Below are 21,810 nucleotides of genomic sequence, written 5' to 3'. Positions count from 1 at the left end.
GTCTACGCAGACCTGAGGTTCAAAACACAGGCAGACCTGGGTTCAAACCCTAACCACATTCAGTCTACTGCCAGACCAGGGTTCAAACCCAAACACATTCAGACTACTGCAGACCAGGCGTTCAAATCCAAACACCAAGTTCAGGCCTACTGCTACCAGGCTTCAAGACCCAAAACACATTCAGTCTCTGCAGGCCTAGTGCGTGTCCAAACCCAAAACACTATCCATCTACTGCCAGACCTGGTTCAAACCCAAAAACGTTCAGTCTTACTGCAGACCTGGAGTATCAACAACAATTGCAAGAACCTTGGTTCAACCCAAACCACATTCAGGTACTACTGCAACAGACAGCTGTTCATAACCCAAACAACGTTCCAGTCTACTGCAGCCTGGGTTCAAACACAGATGCAAGACCTGGTTTCAAACCCCAAACACATTCAGTCTACTGCAGACACAGGGTTCAAAACCCAAAACACATTCAGGCTACTGCAGACCAGTTCAAACCCAAACACATTCAGTCTACTGGCAGAAACCTGGGTTCCAAACCCAAACACGTTCAGTCTCACTCAGCACCTGGTTCAAACACATGCAGACCTGGGTTCAAACCCAAAACACATTCAGTCTACTGCCAGACCAGGGTTCAAACCCAAACACATCAGGCTACTGCAGACCTCGGGTTCAAACCACATGCAGACAGGGTTCCAAACCCAAACACATTCATCTACTGAGACCGCGGTTTCAAACCCAAAACACATCAGTCTGCTGCAGGCAGGTTCAAATCCAAAACACATTTCAGGTCTAACTTGCAGAACCTGGGTTCAAACCCAAACACGTTCAGTCTACTGCAGACCTGGGTTCAAACACATGCAGACCTGGGTTCAAACCCAAACACATTCAGTCTACTGCAGACTTGGGTTCAAACACATTCAGTCTACTGCAGACCTGGGTTCAAACACTATTTGAAATCTCTCAAATACTTTGAACGTTTGTTTGAAGCCTGCCTGGAGTGTCAGATGGGCGGGAATTATTTTCTTGGACTATTCTATTGGTCCATTGAGCCAGGCAAGCTCAATCAAGCCCAGTTTTGAAATGATTTCAAATAGTATTTAAACCCAGGTCTTGTATCCAGTGCATTTTATCTCCTCTCCTCCATGGAAACAAATGACAGTGCAGACGCAGAAAACACACAATGCAGGAGAGAGGCTAGACACTAACTATGAGGAATTACACCAGCAGAGTCATCACACTAACTTCTGTCCTCTTCCTGCTGTGTTATCGTGGATGGGGATTGAGTGCGACAAATGCATCTCACTTAAGGTGGTTAGTGTGCTTAGTGCATGCCATGTGTTCTACTGTAGCGGGTGGTCAGGGTGTACGGTAAGATTTCTTGACAAAGGCTCGGCGATGTGACTCAACATTTGACTATTTACTTGAGTGCATCATGCCCAAGTGCACCGTGTGTCCAGCTACTGTCTTACGAAGATTTGAACTAGCCTACACTCCTCACAACTTGCATTTTATATCTGAGCAAATATCACCAGTTATTCATATTTTGTTATATGTGGGAAATAGTTCATATTCATAATATTGCAGAAAAATAAGTTACTTTGAACGATTTCACTCCGCAAGTGTGCTTTCTTTCTGAGGGTGGGGGGCGATACTACTGCAGCATTAAACGGTGCTGCTTGTTGAAGCCCTCAGGTTCTCTAAATGTTCATATATTTCTGTTTGACATTTTCAGCTTGAACCAGAAACCCAGTCCAGCTGGAGGAGTAAAGAGAGGGAGAGGGATGGAGGGAGAGAGATGAAGGGAGGAAGAGAGGGAGAGGGATGGAGGGAGAGAGATGAAGGGAGGAAGAGAGGGATAGTGTAGCCAGACAAACTGCTGTAGGGCTGCAGGGGGAGAGCAAAAGCCGTGCCTCAGGCCAGTGGAACGAGGCCAGGGCGCAGAGTTAGAGAAAGAGAGTGAGTGTGTGTCTGAGTGTGTGTGTAAACATGTCTGCATGCATGTGAGTGTGCGTGAAGGCATACGTATGTACATGTTTGTGTGAAATGGCGCCAATACCCCCTGCCAAGTGCCACAGCTGAGCTGTGACGACTCAGTGTCCAGCTGTGCACCCACACCCTGCCAGTCCTGTTCCCAGTGTAAGAGCTCTATGGGTGACAACGGGAGACTGGTGGACAAAGCTTCAATCAGACCCCTTCATTCCTGTTGGCACTACCTTTTCTACCTTCTACCTCTCCTTCTGTCAACCACACGCCAATGCATCACCCACATCTCTCATTCTCTCTCTCTTCTTTTCTTTTGCTCCCTCCTTTCTCTCCCACTCCCATCCAAAGCAATGACAAATCAGCCGAGTGTTGTCTCTTGTGCTTCGCTGAGTGCTATGGGAAGTTATGATAATGAGTAAGTTGGAACCCACCTGTTATTTATGCTTGCTCCGCGCCACGCCAAAAGCTACTGGAGCAGACTCCAGATGTATCAAAGTTGAACACTGGTCTTCTATGATGTTTTTGTGATGTGAAGTTTTTAAGGGTATTTTAAGATCTGTTGGAGCGCGTGTTCTCCAGGGTTGTGAAGTTTTTGTGTGTGTGTGTGCGCACAGTGTCTGCCTATGTGCCAGCGTGTGTTTACACATGTTTTCATCCGGGTGCTGGGTAATTCAGGGGCTTCAGCTGCAAATGGAGTGACTCACGTCCTTGCTGATTGATAGACAGAGAAGAAAAATCCCCAGTGGAATTCACACTGACTGTTCTCATTAAAGTAACTGACACTAGGGCTTTACCAAGGCCACACATTCATTACCAAACACATTCTAAACCCCCTTTCATTCTAAATCCTCATACCTACCTTATACCATCCATGACTTACAGCTAAAGCACAAACACACACACACGCATACGCATAGACACACATACACATACGCATAGAAACATATACACACACATACGCATAGAAACACATACACACACGTACACACACGTACGCATAGAAACACATACACACACACATACTCATAGAAACACCACTCACACACATACACAGAACAACACCAACGCATAGAAACATACACACACACACCACAACACACTGCATAGAAACACATTAACGCATAGAAACACATACACACACACACGCATAGAAACACATACGCATAGAAACACATACACACACATACGCATAGAAGCACATACACACACACACACGCATAGAAACATACACACATACGCATAGAAACACAAACACACATACACTTACAGCTAAAGCACAACCACACACACACAAACAAATCTCACACACACACAATCCACGACTCTTACTGAGTCACGTAGCAAGAACAAAGGCAGGTTGGTGTCACGACTTCTGCCGAAGTTGTTGCCTCTCCTTGTTCGGGCGGTGTTCGGCGGTCGACGTCACTGGTCTTCTAGCCATCATTGATCCATTTTCCATTGGTTTTGTCTTGTCTTCCTACACACCTGGTTTCAATCCCATTCATTACCTGTTGTGTATTTAACCCTCTGTTTCCCCTCATGTCTTTGTCAGAGATTGTTTTTATGTCAGTGTTGTATATATGTCTGTATAGGTGTGCGACGGGTCCTCGTACCCACTTTTGTTTTTTATGTACATTTAGTGTTTGGAGTATGTTTAGTGGACTTCTATTAAAAAGACTCCATTACACTCCATTTGACTCTCCTGCGCCTGACTTCCCTGCCACCTATACACACGACTCTGACAGTTGGAAATCAAATAAACAGTTCTAGATTAGTTATTAAACAATTTGATGGATGAATGGTTGGCATTGTCATGACGAGATGAAGCACACAGCAAGTCTTTGATGGGTTCTTGTTGTTTTTTATTTCAGGCTGCTTTTATCCAATCCTATGCGGGGGAGGACAGGGGATCCTAAGTTGAGAAGTGTAGTGTCATAACTCAAACATTCACGGAGATCTTGCATTGTCAATGAGATATTGCAGAATACGTAGGTGTGCAGTTTTATGACAGTGGGAAGACAAGAGGCCTAATTGGTGTTGTTGGCGGCAGGAGAAGTTAACCCCTCTGCTATCTTTTTGGGATTGCAGGCGGACATGCGCTCCAGAGAGTACCTCCGTGTCCACTTCCCAACTGCTGCAGACACCTGAGCATAGAGGAGATTGGGAGGTGTTTCAGCAGACACACACACAGAGGTAAAGCACTCATTGCAGGCATTTGCCGTGGCTTACAAATACTAACGCTTGTGCTGTCCCCACTAATGTGGAGGGAGATAAAACACTGTCCCATTTCAAACAGATATATAGCTGGTATTGAATTGACTCTCTCACTCTCACTCACTCTCTCACTCTCTTCCCCCACTCTCTCACTGTCTTCCCCTCTCTCTCTCGCTCTCTCTCTCTCTCTCCTTCTGTCTTTCTCTCTCTGTCTCTCACTCTGTCTCTCTCTGCACTCTTTGGATCTGTGCCAGGCTGCCAGCCCAGTGCTGAGCCCTTAATGTCCTTACAGAGGGTATACCAGGCACTAGTGTTATCCCAGGACAGCTTCTCTGCAGGGGGAGGTGTGGGAGGTGAGCCAGTGGAACCACCTGGGGTTGAGCAACGAAGGAGGGAGGAATGGAGGGAGGGAGGGGAAAAAAAGGGGTGTGAGGCAGTGGCTGTTTGTGCCGTTCAAGATTAGGGAGAGGATGTGGGTGCACAGGTGGCAGACAGTGACTGATTTAATACCACCGTGCACACTCTTGCCTGCATCTACCTGATAAGGGCTGTAATCATTAGTCGAAACAGTTTGCAACTTAAACAATAGTTTATTTTGGACAAATGTAGGTAGGTCCCTCCCCACTTCATTCCGTTTGCGTTTGTTAAAGAAACGTTTTGCAACAGAATCGCGGAATAAATACACCCTGATCACACAGTTCACTTTCATAGCAGCCACATACAGCATCATCACTTTGCTCATTGTATAATTCCTTCTCACATCTACTGTACACGCTCTCCTTCTCTCACCTTTTCCCTTCTCTTGTGGACTTCAGTGCACAACACAACAGCTGTTTGTGACCAAGCGCAAAAAAACCTCTCCAAGCCAAACCTTCATACCGCTAACCGATAGACAGCCTACATCATTGTCACCATATTAACGTTATAGTTAACAAACTAGACCTAGCGTGTTAATAAACTCACAATCCAATCCATGTGTACAATCACGCAGTACAGTGTGACCATGTGGTGCAAGGACAACAACCTCTCCCTCAACGGGATCAAGACAACGGAGATGATTGTGGACTACAGGAAAAAGAGGACCGAGCACGCCCCCATTCTCATCGACGGGGCTGTAGTGAAGCAGGTTGAGCGCTTCAAGTTCCTTGGCTTCCACATCAACAACAAACTAACATGGTCCAAGCACACCAAGACAGTCGTGACGAGGGCACAACAAAACCTATTCCTCCTCAGGAGACTGAAAAGATTTAGCATGGGTCCTCAGATCCTCAATAGATTTCACAGCTGCACCATCGAGAGCATCCTGACGGGTTGCATCACTGCCTGGTATGGCAACTGCTCGGCCTCCAACCGCAAGGCACTACAGAGGGTAGTGCGTACGGCCCAGTACATCACCGGGGCCAAGCTTGCTGCCATCCAAGACCTCTATAACAGGCAGTGTCAGAGGAAGGCCCTAAAAATCGTCAAAGACTCCAGCCACCCTAGTCATAGACTGTTCTCTCTGCTACCGCACGGTACCGGAGCGCCAAGTCTAGGTCCAAGAGGCTTCTTAACAGCTTCTACCCCCAAGCCATAAGACTCCTGAACAGCTAATCAAATGGCTACCTAGACTATTTGTAAGGTTTACACCTGTTGTATTCGGCGCATGTGACAAATACAATTTGATTTGATATACAGCAAGCGGTTTAGCAGTTACACCGGTGAACCCCGGTGGCAATAAATAATCAAAACCGAAAGCTTACCTTGACTTTGGAAGAGTTGCATTGTTGGATAGCCTTAGCCAACTAGCTAACATAAATAGCATTCCACTGTTTGAGTCAGGATGTTGAGTAGGCTAAATTAGCTAACTAAGTAAAAGGTAAACTAAGAAGAAAGAAAATACAATAAAATATAGCTAGCTCTCCCTCTGCTGCATCTCCTTAATTTTTTTAACACTATCATTTGTTCAAAACTGTTTAACTATTGTCTTTCTCTCTGAGTCAACTACTCACCCCATTTTATGCACTGCAGTAGTTTATGCTTTTAGTACTAGATTAATTCTCTGATCCTTTGATTGGATGGAGAAGATATTAGTTAGTACTGCAAGAGCTCTGATAGGTTGGAGGACGTCCTCCGGAAGGTGTCATTATTACTGTGCAAGTCTATGGAATGGAATGAGAACCATGAGCCTCCTAGGTTTTGTATTGAAGTCAGTGTACCCAGAGGAGGACGGAAACTAGCTGTCCTACGACTATGGTTCTGACATACAGAGTGCTGTTGAGGCTACTGTAGACCTTCATTGCATAACAGTATATTTTAATCAGTTATTTGGTGATGGTAATATATTTAGTAWAGTTTTATCTCAAACTTTTTTTTTTTAGGTATGAAATTGACTGAGGAGGATGATCCTCCCCCTCCTCCTCAGTGAGGAGCCACTGGTGTGAGGTGAGAGCTCCTCGGATGGAGCGAGGGAGGGAGAGGGGGAAGGACGGAAGGCTAAGGCAGCCTTAGATCCAGAGATCATCCTCCCAAACAACAGTCAGTGCCCCATCATCCCCTCCTTTTAGTGAGTCATCAAAGCTCCAGRGCTTCAAGAGTCGTATGAGGATGCAAAGGATGTTCGCATACCCAGTTACAGTACAGTACACACGTAGACGCACGCGCGTGAGCACACAGATGCACATAGAGATGTGCACATCGAGAGGACATTTGCACACTCTTGCTTAGTCACACGCATACATACACACACACAGATGCATGCATCCACTGCACGGACCCACCCTAACACCCATTTGAAATGCAGCCCGTGTTCCTACATTCCAAAGTTATCCCCGTTTGAACTCCCCCATGACAGGAGCGATGCTCTCTCTCACCCCTCGTCCTCTTTTGATCATTCGCTCAACAAAGGGGAAAGTGACAGGAAGGTTTTTGCCGAGTGAGCAAGGCTGCCCCTCTCTGAATCTCCAGGCTTTAACTCCCTTATCTCCCTTCCCCTTTAAAACCTCCCCTCACTCCCTTCCACTTAAAAAGCTCTGTGGATCAGCTATGCAGGGCAGATATTCTGGCGATGCAGGTTCTGGTACTGTTCTAATGAGGGCTGGAGTGTGCTCAACCCCTCTAACTGTACAGTATGCTACTGTCTCCGACATGGTGGGTAACGAGAAAATGGAGAGGATTTGGTGCGTCATGGATCAGTAGTGGTTGCTAGTAGTGGCTATATGGTTAGGGTTTCTGTCTTCCTGTTACATTATTCATCAGTGCGTGCATGTGGTGGCCTCTGTCTTGTTAAGTTTATCCAATGCCATTTCTCTACAAACGGGGGTGGTGGGTAATCTTACTCTGCAAGGGCCAGTATAAGCGCAGACTTTTAAATACTTGGTACGATTGCCTAACCCCGCACTGTAGTCTTCTTATAGAGTTTAGTCAAAGGATCATTGGGCTCTATTTATCTCAATAGGATCTCCAGGTTTGGATAAAAGATCATTAAAGAAAATCGAAAATGGATACTTCTACGATTGCATACCACTGCTCTACAGGTTTCTTCTAGTGGTTAGGCAGAGAATCGTTGTGCTCCCTTCTCCTAACCAGTCTCCCTTGAAGTCCACAGTCTCTATCTCAATGGAATCCCATTACAGAAAATGGATACCTCTAGTGGTCCTCTGTTAGATACCCAGAGCCTATCATCCCCTGGACCACTGGGTAGAACTGGAGTATCCATTCCTCTGTTAGCCTCTGGACTGTGAGCCCACCTGTTGTCTCTCACAACCCCCTCATAGCCCCCTACAGTGCAAAGGGAATGAGCACCTCTCTCACTGACTCATGCTGGAGGGAGAGAAAGCTTGGCAGGAAAGCAATAGGATTCTGACAGAGAGAGAGGACGGGATGAAAGATGGATCAGCAGGGGAGGAGATGAAGGGATCTGAAGGGAGGAGAGGAACGACAGGAGTGGAGACGGGGATGAGGAGGCTGAGGAGCAAGGGAGAAATGGAGTACAGGAATCAATGCAGATGGGAAAGAGCTCTTGTCGTGGTTTGAGGTGTGTGTGTGTGTGTGTGTGTGTGTGTGTGTGTGTGTGTGTGTGTGTGTGTGTGTGTGTGTGTGTGTGTGTGTGTGTGTGTGTGTGTGTGTGTGTGTGTGTGTGTGTGTGTGTGTGTGTGTGTGTGTGTGTGTGTGTGTGTGTGTGTGCATTCACACCTGAGTTTAGCTTTTTCATCTATTTAAACTTTTACAAACAAGGACCGTGAGTATTTTCTGATCATGTGACCATCCAAGGCGAAAAACACCTTTCTCTTGTATTTATCCTCATTGAACACCACGGTAACATTACAGCTAGTCCCTCACAGACCTGTACAGCTCTTCCCTCCCAGGACTGATGGATGCTGCCCAATGCTGTGATTTCTTAACCAATCATTTCCCTCTATCCTCCTCCATTACCCCACCCACCCCTCAGTCCTAACCAATAACTGGGGACGCCAGGTTAAACTAAATTAAATGAATAGGAGTTGAAGTTTTCAATTAGGTTCATGCTGATATACACACTGCTGCCCTTTCCCACTGATCTCCAAAATGTCAGGGAAATGTTGTGGAGATGAATAGACTCGGCAGGGAGGAGGACAACTAATTAATAAGAAAACTTCTTGGTGAAAGTAGGGATTCTTTTGGATGATTTAAAGGCCAGTGCAGTCAAACATTTGATTTACCTGTGTTTTATATATATTTCCACACTGTGAGGTTGGAATAATACTGTGAAATTGTGAAAATTATGATCATGCCCTTTTAGTGTAAGAACTGTTTGAAAAGAACGGCAGAAATGTTTGCCTGTTTTGGTGGGATGGAGTTTTGGCCTGCCATGGTGACATCACCAGGTGGAAAAATAGTTAATAGACCAATAAGAAAGGGAGTTCCAAATCTCTCTGCCAATAACAGCTAGTTTTCAGTTTCCCACTCAGACCACTCCCAGACAGTCCTAGCAACATTTTTGCTTTTTCTAGATAACAATTACAAAAAATAAAAATAAACAAAAATAGCTTCTTAGCAAAGAGCAATTTCTCGCTCTTTGCTAAGAAGCTATTTTTGTTTATTTTTAATTTTTGTAATTGTTATCTAGAAAATTATTTGATATTGAGATACAAACTGCTGCATTGGACCTTTAATGATAAAACACCAGCATGATGGTATATAGGCTGACTTTGAGTGTTCCCAGGGATTCAGATGCACAAATAAAATATTGTTCAGTGACAACACACCTTTTAATTAGACAAGAAAAGTGTGTGCGTGTTTTATGCATGTGTGCAAGTGTAGCGGACTTGAGTCAGTCATGGTTTCTCATGGTCACGTGATGGGTAGCCCTGCCTTCGACTTCAAAATCAGTGTCAGCCAGCAGGCCAAAAGGAAATGTCCTCTTGGTCCAAAGGTCAAGACGTTAGCTTCTCCCGTGGGAGAACAGGGTTCAAATCCTGACAGTTACACGGATGTTATTGTGCTTGTATGATAAGGGCAAAAGGTGAGTGTTCCTTTTGATGTTGAAGCTGAAGACATGAGGGAGTTTGATCTCAGAATAGGAATACCCTGAAGGATACTCTCATTTCCTCTCTCATCCTTCTTTTGTTTCTCCTGTTTCTCTGTCTCTATCTTATCTGCTGTCCTCACTTACATTTCTCTNCTCTCTCATCCTTCTTTTGTTTCTCCTGTTTCTCTGTCTCTATCTTATCTGCTGTCCTCACTTACATTTCTCTCATTTCTCCTCTTTCTTTCTCTCGCCTTTAACTCTCCTAATTTCTTTTCCTTTCTCACTTCTCATTCTCTTTTTCTCTCCGTCTGCCCCATTTCTCTTTCTTTCTCCCTCCCTCCCCCCTCTGGTTATTTCCATCGCCCCTCTGCCCCCTCCTCTCTTTCCCACCCCTCCCTCTATATGAGGCCCATTGAGTGTAGACTAGAGTAGCACAGTGTGCCAGAGGCAGCAGCAGGCATCTGGGTCCTTCCTGGCAGACAGAAAGAGGGTTGGCAGGATACCCGGCGCCTGCCTCCATGCCTCTCTTCCCCCAACACGCACTGGGACTGCGCAATCAAAGACACAAAAAGAGAGAGATGGGGAGGGAGGGAGAGTTGTCCATCTTTCCAACTATCCATCTCTTGCCTTTTCTACTGCTACGTTGTCATCCATTTCCACCCGAATAGACAGAGGCGAAACACAGTGAATAAAAAGAGAGGGAGGGAGGGAGATGAGCATTTTGTACCGCAACCTGGAGAGGCGGGGAATCAGGGATGAGGGATGGGCGGGGGTGTAAGGGGAGAGAAGACGAAGCCAGGCAAATCAGCGGGAGGAGACCCCCAATCTAGTATCTACCTGTCTGTTTGATCCGGCAGAGTGGATCCGCAATTGTTTCATCAAGCTTGGCCTCAGGAACGAAAAACCCTGTCATCCCTTCTTTTCCCTTCCTCCTCCTTCTTTCCCCCAGAACACCACCGCACTGTGCGAACCTCAATCGTTGATAAATCGCTGCCACCTGCCTCATTTCTCACAACCCGTCCCACGATAACAAGAACAATCGCTGAGCCCCCAAGAATGAGAGATGGATAGAGAGAGAGCGGAGGAATGTAGAGAAGAGGAGTGGCAGGTAGTCTAGCAGTTAAGAGCGTTGGGCCAGTAACCGAAGGACGCTGGTTTGAATCCCCGAGCCAACTAGGTGAAAAATCTGTCTGTGCCCTTGAGCAAGACACTTAACCCTAATTGCTCCTGTAAGTCGCTCTGGATAAGAGAGTCTGCTAAATGACTCAAATGTAAATGTAAGGCGTGGAACAGTAAGGAGAGACAAGCGTAGAGAAAAAGTGTTTTTGAACAGATGTGAAGGGGAACTGAGGGAATCGGTGTGTGCAAAGGAAGTATAGAAGTGAGAGAGAAATAAAAGAAAAGACAAACTGTTGTTGCACTCCTCTGAATTGTTGACAATAGCTGGTTTTGTATCAGTTCAAGGTCAACACACTCTATCTCACACACATCAAAACACAGAAAGCCACTGGCATTGAGCATGAAAAAGTTTACTCAGCAAGTGTAAAATAATCGTGACACCCCACAGCTTGTGTGTTCACTCTTCACACTAAAAGTTATCAAGGACTCCAACAGATGTTTTTCCTGTTTCCGGCTAACTGGTGCACCCACACAACTCAATGCAGCCCAATAGGCATCTGCTTGAATTTGGGTAAAAAAAAAGAACTTGTTTAAAACTCACAAATTATTTATTTTTTTCCCCAGATTGGGGATGCTTTTCTTCATGTTGAGAGTTAGTGAATGTTTTACTCTGAAATGTGTCAAAATTCTGACCCATTGTGGCCTGGCTGGTGTAGAGGTAACGCCACGGTCTCCTGCACACAAGTCTACGGTGTCGGCATGCGTTCAAATTCAGCCTACTGTCCTTTGACACTACCTCCCTCTGTCTTTCCCCACTGTTATCCTCTCCATTGATGTACAGTGCCTTGCAAAAGTATTCATCCCCTTGGTGTTTTTCCTATTTTGTTGCATTACAACCTGCAATTTAAATAGATTTTTATTGGAATTTCATGTAATGGACATTTCATGTAATGGACAATATTCCAAATTGGTGAAGTGAAATGAAAATAATTACTTGTTTCAAAAAATTGTAGAAAATAAAAAACTGAAAAGGGATGCGTGCATATGTATTCACCCACTTTGCTATGAAGCCCCAAAATAAGATCTAGTGCAATCAATTACCTTCAGAAATCACAATTAGATTGCACACAGGTGGACTTTATTTAACTAAGTGTCACATGATCTCAGTATATACACACCTCTTCTGAAAGGCCCCAGAGTCTGCAACACCACTAAGCAAGGGCCACCACCAAGCAACCTGCACCATGAAGACCAAGGAGCTCTCCAAACAGGTCAGGGGAAAAGTTGTGCAGAAGTACAGATCAGGGTTGATCCTGAAACTGAAAGAAGAAAACAATTAATGAATATAGCACCACAACAAACCTGCCAAGAGAGGGCCGCCCACCAAAACTCACGGACCAGGCAAGGAGGAAATTAATCATAGAGGCAACAAAGAGACCAAAGATAACCCTGAAAGAGCTGCAAAGCTCCACAGCGGAGATAAGAGTATCTGTCCATAGGACCACTTTAAGCCATACACTCCACAGAGCTGGGCTTTACAGAAGAGTGTCCAGAAAAAAAGCCATTGCTTAAAGAAAAAAATAAGCAAACACTTTTGGTGTTTGCCAAAAGGCATGTGGGAGACTCCCCAAACATATGGAAGAAGGTACTCTGGTCAGATGAGACTAAAATGTATTTCTTTGGCCATCAAAGAAAACGCTAAGTCTGGCTCAATCCCAACACCTCTCATCACCCCGGGAACACCATCCCCGCAGTGAAGCATGGTGGTGGCAGCATCGTGCTGTGGGGATGTTTTTCATCGGCAGGGACTGGGAAACTGGTCAGAATTGAAGGAATTATGGATGGCGCTAAATACAGGGAAATTCTTGAGGGAAACCTGTTACAGTCTTCCAGAGATTTGAGACTGGGATGGAGGTTCACCTTCCAGCAGGACAATGACCCTAAGCATACTGCTAAAGCAACACTCGAGTGGTTTAAGGGGAAACATTTAAATGTCTTGGAATGGCCTAGTCAAAGCCCAGACCTCAATCCAATTGAGAATCTGTGGTATGACTTAAAGATTGCTGTACAACAACAGAACCCTCCAACTTGAAGGAGCTAGAGCAGTTTTGCCTTGAAGAATGGGCAAAAATCCCAGTGGCTAGATGTGCCAATCTTATAGAGACATATCCCAAGAGATGTGCAGCTATATTTGCTGCAAAAGGTGGCTCCACAAAGTATTGACTTTGGGGGGGTGAATAGTTATGCATGCTCAAGTTTTCTGTTTTTTGTCTTATTTCTTGTTTGTTTCACAATAAAAAATATTTTGCATCTTCAAAGTGGTAGGCATGTTGTGTAAATCTAATGATTACAAACACCCCAAAAATCTATTTTACTTCCAGGTTGTAAGGCAACAAAATAGGAAAAATGCCAAGGGGGTGAATACTTTTGCAAGCCACTGTACCTATTAGGAGTTTACCTTTCCTTCTGGTTCTGTCCATTCCAGAGGAGAGAGGAAGAGGCACCTTGGGTCAGAAGCCAGTGAAGGTCAGTCATAGTTTAGAGTTGACAAAAGTTCCTGTAGGTTTTTACCCAAAAGGAGAAAATAAAGATTCCAGAAGTTCTAACAGAATTATATACGCAGCTGTTTGCAGCTGAACTTTCATGCCCTACTGTTCATCTAAAATAAAACAACAGTCAACAGTTCTGATCAGCAGTCCAGAGAGCTGTTATTGATAGATGCCTTGGCAGAGATGGGCTGACACAGCTGAACATCTGAGATGGATGGCCTTATTTGTCTTTTAAGAAAACCGACTTTACCTCCTCCCTTGACTTTACTCTCTGCCTCTGTTCAGGTGCGAAGTGCCAACGCCTGCCTCTGCCTCTCCTTCCACTGCGAGCACAAATACCCATACCTTGCTCTAAAATGGAAAATCAATGGGGCTTCTATGGGCAAATCAATACAGACCGATCTGTTGCAATAAGGACAAATCAGCCTTGAGATGGTAAGCGAGATGCATCATGGGATGCGTTTTTAGATTTTACATTAGGCCGAGAGGAACTGACTGTGAGGTCCAGCCATTCCTTTTGATTTCAGTCACTTAGTGTCTCTTCAGTAAGCTACAGTGCTGTTTAGTTACTCTATTGGCTCAGCTTGTTCTACCATTAGCGATTATGCTACCATACAGTATGCCACAGTGTTAGCGACGATGCTACCATACGGTATTGCTCAATGTTAGCTATGATGCTACCATACAGTATTGCTCAGTGTTTGTGATTATGTTACCATGAGTGTGCCTCAGTGTTAGCGAGTATGCTACCATGCAGTGTGCCTCAGTGTTAGCGATTATACTATTATACAGTGTGCCTCATTGTTAGCGATGATGCTACCATGCAGTGTTCCTCTGTGTTAGCGATGATGCTTGTGTGCCTCGGTGTTAGCGATTATGCTACCGTACAGTGTGCCTCAGTGTTAGCGATTATGCTATCGTACAGTGGGCCTCAGTGTTAGCGATTATGCTACCGTACAGTATGCCTCAGTGTTAGCAATGATGCTATCGTACAGTGGGCCTCAGTGTTAGCGATTATGCTACCGTACAGTATGATTCCGAATTAGCTGTGTTGTCTTTTCTTCTTTAGTGTTGAACCACCGTTTGAAATATTCTACTCCATAAAGACACAACAAAACCACCTTCCAAAACAAATTGCAGCTCGTCATCTTTCTGTCTATCGCCAACTCCTATGTGTGTCGCTCTGAATATCGGCACACGTTCCATTATCATCTCTCGGGCCTTCCTTCCGTCGTCGCAGTTTACAATTTCAGAAATCAAATCACTTTTGCTTGCTGATTTGGGGATTAGAGAGATTTAAATGCTGAGTTGTATCTACTAACTAGCCGTTGAGGATATGTAGCCATTTAGGGTATTGAGCTCTGAGCTGCCAGTAGTGACTGCCCGTCTTCATTGCCCTCAGTATTTACTGGCAGAGTATGCTGTATGTGTATGTGCCTGCGTGCGAGAGAGTGTTTGTCCATGGATATGAATGATTGAGCCAGTTGTGTGGGTGTGTGCGGGGAGGCTGTTAATCAGACATCCCTGACAACAGATGAATATGGATGTGCCTTGAGAGAGCATCAAATAGTCATTTACACCCTGGCGCTTTATAGTGCCTCGCCACAACCAACCAACCAGGACATCACTCACAGCTATTGTCACAAACACACACAGAAACAGATACCCAAAGGTACGCACTGCATACACACGTTCGTAAATCCACTCGCATGCTTATACATCCACCGGCTATACGCATCAACTGGCGTGCAAAATCCCACAGGAAATGATGAGTGCAGACAGTCAGTCATAAAATCAACACGATGATCTGCTCACTCTCCTGGTCTCACTCCCCTTGTATGGTGTTAAGTCAGAGGTGTTCTACACCATCCACTGAACTGATGCTGTGAAGAGACAGCGACATCAGTAGGTAGATGACCACCTCACCCGTACCTGTGCCAAATGGTGAGTCACAATCTACTATGATCATGCATGTGTATGTGTGTGTGCCTTTGCCTCTGTATTCGTGTGTGTGTGTGTGTTTTCTACTACACCTGCTTACATCAACACTGATTCACGGTGCCGGTAACACTCTCTCCCGACCCTCCATCTCTCCTCTGCCCACTGTTAGCCCATCCCTCAGTCTGGCCCAATGGCCATGAGCCTCCGTAGAAATATCTCCTCCCAAACCCATTTACTTCAAATAATGGGGGTTGAATCTGTGAGCTAAATCATAGTGAATCAGATCTGTTTGGATAGCCTGAGACTGATAGGTCCATCTATGGGGTACCACTGGATCCCTCGTAATGTGTGCCCACAGACTCGCTTGTAATGTATTAGTGTGTATGTCAATGTGAATGTGTGTTGTGGCTAGCCATTGAAGTCTTTGAAGTCTGTGAAGTCTGTGTTTAGTGCAATGGGATTCATTGTATCTTTGTTTTTTCTCTCTACCTTTCTTTCTTACCCTCTCTCTCTCACGCACTCTATCTCTCTCTCTCTTTCTTCCCCTCTCACTCTCTTCCCCTCTCTCTCTCACTCTCTTCGACTCTCTCACTCTCTTCCACTCTCTCTCACTCTCTTCCCCTCTCTCTATCATTTTATTACACTCTCCCTCTCTCCTGCTGCTGTAATGTAATATGATGCCCTCCAGGGTCACAGAGCCCAGCGCTTTCATGTCAGACAGGCTGTTTCAAACAGCCCCACTGAGCAGAGCGCTCCTTCTCTCTCTTGCACACAGCTTTTCTTTACCTCTCTCTGCCCTTTTGTTCCTGCCCTCCCGCCTAGCTCTCTTTCACTCGTCTTTCTGTCCCTGCTGTCTTTCGCCTCCTCCCGACGCGTTCAATCCTTCTCACTATCCCTCTCTGTTTTCCCTCTCTCTCCCCCTCTCTCTCTCTGTTTTCCCTCTCTCTCCCACTCTCTCTCTCTGTTTTTCCTCTCTCCTCCCTGTCTCTCGGTTTTCCCTTTCTGTTTTCCTCTCTCACCCCCTCCTCTCTCTTGTTTTTTCCCTCTCTCTCTGTTTTTCCTCTCTCTCTCCCCCTCTCTCTCTGTTTTTCCCTCTCTCTCTCCCCTCTCTCTCTTTTTTTTCCTTCTCTCTCCCTCTCTCCTGTTTTTCCCTCTCTCCCTTTCTCTCGTTTTTCCCTCTCTCTCCCCTTTCTCTCCCTTTCTCTCCGCACACCTTAAGACAACTTCATAAGCATCATGCTGAGTAAACAACGCTCAGCTAAACTCAAACGCATTCAAACCCTAGAGCTGAACACCTTAACTCCACTTGTCCCTGTTCAGTGTTATGCATCTAGCATCTCCTCGCTACCCTTGCAACGATAAAAGGACATTAACACACAACACACCCACGCTCTCACACACAGATTCACGCACTCCGTGAGAGAGCGTGGTCACGGGGACAGCTGGAGGAGGTGTGTGGTGGAGAAGTGTGGCAGTACTGTAGTCCGGGGCGGATGCAGAGAGCCCAGTTGTTCTTGTCACACCGCCACCTCTTCATCAATCATGTCACAGTTAGCGTCAACAGCGTCAGGCCGTCCCAGGGCGCACACACACACAATGGATTATTATAATACACACACACACAAATGTTACCGTAACGGCACACCACCATATTCACAACACCCGCACAAACACACCCTTCAAGCTATTTTGATGACACTTAGGTGTGCACCCCATTTTCCCTGAGCACTTGTTATATTACGATGCGTATCTAGTTGTAATGAATGATCCTTTACCTCGGTCGTGATCAGTCTAGCTAGTTGTTATTGAGCTCAAGTGTTTATTAAAGGGACAGCAGAGAAATGAGGGCATAGCTTGTTCAATATATTTACTGGGAACACATGTACGGTGAACTCCACTCTAAACATCATTATACAACTCCCTCAGCAAGGATACGGTCTGTGAGCAAAACAAATTATGAAAGTGAAGTGAAATTGAGATCAACAGACGGAGCTGGTTCTTGTTGCATTATTTTTGAAATCACTTTGCGCTCCCGTTTCGGTGTCTGGGACCTTAAGTGTCTTCAGGTGTTTGTATACAAGGTTTTGATTGGATTAAATGAAAGACCCCAGGTGGTGATGCAATACCATCGGCAATGTTCAACAGTGTTGGCATGGACACGTACCACCTAATGCTCAGTCATCCAATCAGTTGCTGACTGTGTGTATGGGTGTGTCGTTTCGTGTGCGTGAATTAGGGCATATCCAGTATGTGCCATGGAAATAGAGATCTCTGGGCCATGGCCTTCCCCCCTCCCCCCTCCCTCTTCCTCTCCCCCCTCCTCCCTACACAAAGGCAGCCATCATGTTGTGCATCACCGTATGTCTCTCACCCCGCCAGGCCCCATACAACATGATTCATCCCCCAACGAGTGAGGTGTGACTGGGAGATTATTAATACTGAAGGGCAGAGCTCCCTAAAAGATGAACCGTCGCCCCGCCCTGACTGCCTGACTACCTGCAGAGGAAATGGGAAAATATTGCAAACCGTTTATGGGGGTGTGTGTGGTGTGTGTGTGTGGCTTCTCATATTTGTATGCAGGATGCAGGGCTGGGCCAGCCTGCTGTATAGTCTGGTGATGTCTGAGCATGGATAAAACAGATCAAATGTGCTGACTCCAGCAGTTATGATACGGTGTAGGTGTTTGTGTGGCGGTGTGTGTGTTTATGTGTAGGGGGGTTGTGAGTGTGTCTTGGGGGGGATGTTTGTGTGTGGGCGGGGGTTGGGGAAGGAAGGGGGGGGTTCATGTGTGAATTTATGGCCCATGCACACATTTTTGAGTTGACAATCCATATGTGTTGGGCTTATTTTGTCATTGACATAGTGTGTGTTTTGAGTGCAGAAAGTTGTAAACTCCCATCTGGCAACGCGAGTGCACTGTAGGCAAATGTGTGTGTGCGCTGTTTGTGTCTGTACGTGTATTGTGTGTGCGTGCGTGCGTGCGTTGCGTGCGTGCGTGCGTGCGGGTGTGGTGTGTGTGTGTGTGTGTGTGTGTGTGTGTGTGTGTGTGTGTGTGTGTGTGTGTTTTGGTGTGTACGTACCTGTGTGACGACAGGGCCATGTCATTGGCTCCCTCTCTCCAGTGAGTTATCTGGCCCTGTGACACCTCCGCTCCAAATCAATCTCCATCTCTGCCTGGTCATGTCTGCCATTGAACCGTGCCCCGTGTGTTATACTGACATCTAAACTATATCAAAGGATGCGTTTTGACACTTTCATTCACGTTTGAAAATATTATTTTCTCCAATAGGCCTTTGAAAGTAATTGCTGGCAAAGCAGTTTTCTATTTTCAATGGAAGATGTCAAGGTGCAAGTCATGTGGTTAGCTATTAGGTATGTGTACCAGTAAAGACAACTTTAGTATAGTTTTGTGATGGGGTTAACAAGCTAAGACCACGTTTGAAAGGGGAAGCTAACCTCCGAAATGCGTTTTCACATCTCTAAAGCTGTGTGCCACTGGTGAGGAGGTAAAGTGTGATAAACGACAATCTGAATGATTGGGGGAAGTGCCCAACAGTCTCACAGAGGAGAAGGGGACCGATCAGCATGACGAACTCTGAGACAACTCCCTCAGCAAGTGAAGCAGTGTGGTTGTTCTTGTCAGAATGTCCCTATGTAGGATTATTTTTGTTATGATTACTCAGTCCCACGCACATCCCATTGAAGCTTTCACAAACGCTACATCCCCCTCTTTATCAGAAGAGTAACTTATCTTTACCAAAGAGAGTCTTGTTCTGCAACCTCTGATTACCCTCCTGACATTAATCAGTCAGTGCGACTCTAAGACACCCTCACACAGGAAGTGACCCTTTAAACCTTGACACTACTCTTGATGCAACTCCAGGTAATGAAGGGTAGAGCTGGAGGTGTGGGCTGCGTCCAAAATGTCACCCTATTCCCTATAGTGCACTACTTTTCACCAGGTCCCATAGGGCTTTGGTCAAAAGTAGTGCACTATATATGGAATAGGGTGCCACTCGTGGTGAGAGCTTCTATGTGAGGTGTAGTGTGACAGAGAATAGAGAGGACTACTTCCTGTATCCTGTTACTGAAGGAAATGTGTTTTCACACAATGGAGTGAATGGAGGTGAGTCATGGCCAGCTGAGAGATTCAGATCCGCTCTGCATTCAGACATAACAGCAGCGATCCCACTCACATGTCGTTCACTCCTTGTTCACTCACACTGCCCATTGTACAGAGATAATGTGACGGGACAGCAGTGGAGAAGGTGGAAATTTTTAAGTTCCTAGATGTACACATCACGGGAAAACTGAAATGGTCCACCCACACAGACAGTGTGGTGAAGAAGGCGCAACAGCGCCTCTTCAACCTCAGGAGGCTGAAGAAATTTGGCTTGTCACCTAAAACCCTCACAAACTTTTACAGATGCACAATTGAGAGCATCCTGTCGGGCTGTATTACCGCCCACAACCGCAAGGCTCTCCAGAGGGTGGTGCGGTCTGCACAACGCATCACTGGGGGAAAACTACCTGCCCTCCAAACTACCTATCACGAGTCACTTTAATAATGCCACTTTAATAATGTTTGCATATCTTGTCTTGCATTACTCATCTCATATATATATATATATATATATGTGTGTGTGTGTGTGTACTGTATTTTATACCATCTATTGCATCTTGCTAATGCTGCTCTGTCATTGCTCATTCATATATTTATATGTATATATTCCATTCCTTTATTTAGATTTGTGTGTATTAGGTAGTTATTGGGGAATTGTTAGGTTACATGTTAGATATTGCTGCACTGTCTGAACTAGAAGCACAAGCATTTTGCTACACTCGCATTAACATCTGATAACCATGTGTATGTGACCAATAAAATTTGATTTGACACTGTGTGTGTGTGTGTGTGTGTGTGTGTGTGTGTGTGTGTGTGTGTGTGTGTGTGGTGTGTGTGGTGTGTGTGTGTGTGTGTGTGTGTGTGTGTGTGTGTGTGTGTGTGTGTGATACATTAGTCAATCCCCATTGAACTCCTTCAGCATCAGCCGAACGAACACATCCCTTTCTCATCACTGACCATGTTGTACTTAATAGCTTACGTACCCTTTAGCATGAGTTATAATAGCTAATATGCCTTCTAGTACTCAGGTAACCCACTTCTTCCACTGATCTGAGTGCTGCCTCTCCCTCAGGAGACACAGCAGCGTCTCCTCTCCGTCTGTCTACCGCTGACCTGGGGTCAGCTTTCTGTGATGTCTCCTCTCTGTCTCCATTATAGGTCTATTTTCTATTATGCTCTGTCTATTATCACTGGTCAGCACATTGACCCTTACAGTGTCTGATTGTAATGGACAGCAACCTGATCCCATTCATTTCCCTTTTCTCCTTTTCCGTCTTTCTCCTTCTTCGTCTCTCTCCCTCCCTTCCTCTCTCTCTCTCCTCTCTTTCTCTCTTTTTCTCCAGTTTAATGGAAATGTCTTCTCAGTGATATCAGTGCAAATTGCATATTAGGTCACTGTAAGCCCTGGCGGATACTATTGAAGGTTAAAATAGCTGGTATACCAGGCCAGCTCCTGATACTATTGAAGGTTATGATAGCTGGTATACCAGGCCAGCTCCTGATACTATTGAAGGTTACGATAGCTGGTATACCAGGCCAGCTCCTGATACTTTTTGAAGGTTAAAATAGCTGGTATACCAGGCCAGCTCCTGATACTATTGAAGGTTATGATAGCTGGTATACCAGGCCAGCTCCTGATACTATTGAAGGTTATGATAGCTGGTATACCAGGCCAGCTCCTGATACTATTGAAGGTTATAATAGATGGTATACCAGGCCAGCTCCTGATACTATTGAAGGTTATGATAGCTGGTATACCAGGCCAGCTCCTGATACTATTGAAGGTTATGATAGCTGGTATACCAGGCCAGCTCCTGATACTATTGAAGGTTATGATAGCTGGTATACCAGGCCAGCTCCTGATACTATTGAAGGTTTGATAGCTGTATACCAGGCCAGCTCCTGATACTATTGAAGGTTATGATAGCTGTATACCAGGCCAGCTCCTGATACTATTGCTAATGTCTGAAGAGACTTTGGAAATACTTTAACTATTTGGGGATGTTGTCTGTTGTAGAATGTGTCGTGTTATGCAAAGCTGATGTACTAATGTCAACTCTTTCTCTCTCCTCAGTGCTGGGAAGTGGACACATCATGAAATGCAAAACACAACAGTGATGCCTGACAAGAAGATACCCGAAGAGCCTTCAACGTGCCTGTTAGTGTGTGAATGTGTTTTTGTGTGTGAGAGAGTGAGTGGGTGCATGAGAGAGATTTACATGAGATTTACAGTGTTTTTATGCCATTCTCTTTATATCTACAGTATAGGTCTATGGGTATTTTTAAGATTAGAAGAATATATTTATATACTGTACTCATGTTTTGGGTTCTTTTTACACAGAAATGCTTTTTATCCTGTAAATAAATCCCAACTGAGCCCTGAA

The 21,810-nt window shown here is 45.3% G+C and overlaps 1 protein-coding gene across 3 annotated transcripts in view; it reads left to right on the top strand.

The window, feature by feature from the left end:
* LOC111982447 (endonuclease V) overlaps positions 1 to 21,810 on the top strand; it is a 48,080-nt gene extending 26,270 nt beyond the window's left edge. Inside the window, exons 8-10 of one of the 3 annotated variants that reach the window (XR_002879747.2) lie at positions 4,081 to 4,185; positions 6,567 to 6,751; positions 21,501 to 21,810. Coding sequence is in view for 2 of the 3 variants with exons in the window: in XM_024014013.2 (XP_023869781.1) it covers positions 4,081 to 4,140 (60 nt within the window). In the remaining variant the exon portion in view is untranslated. The remainder of the gene's footprint in view (positions 1 to 4,080; positions 4,186 to 6,566; positions 6,752 to 21,500) is intronic. The other 2 variants (XM_024014013.2, XM_024014014.1) reach the window with 2 other exon arrangements.

Source organism: Salvelinus sp. IW2-2015, linkage group LG21 (assembly GCF_002910315.2).
Source record: "Salvelinus sp. IW2-2015 linkage group LG21, ASM291031v2, whole genome shotgun sequence".
Taxonomy (NCBI): domain Eukaryota; kingdom Metazoa; phylum Chordata; class Actinopteri; order Salmoniformes; family Salmonidae; genus Salvelinus; species Salvelinus sp. IW2-2015.
This window is presented reverse-complemented; position numbering and strand designations above follow the sequence as displayed.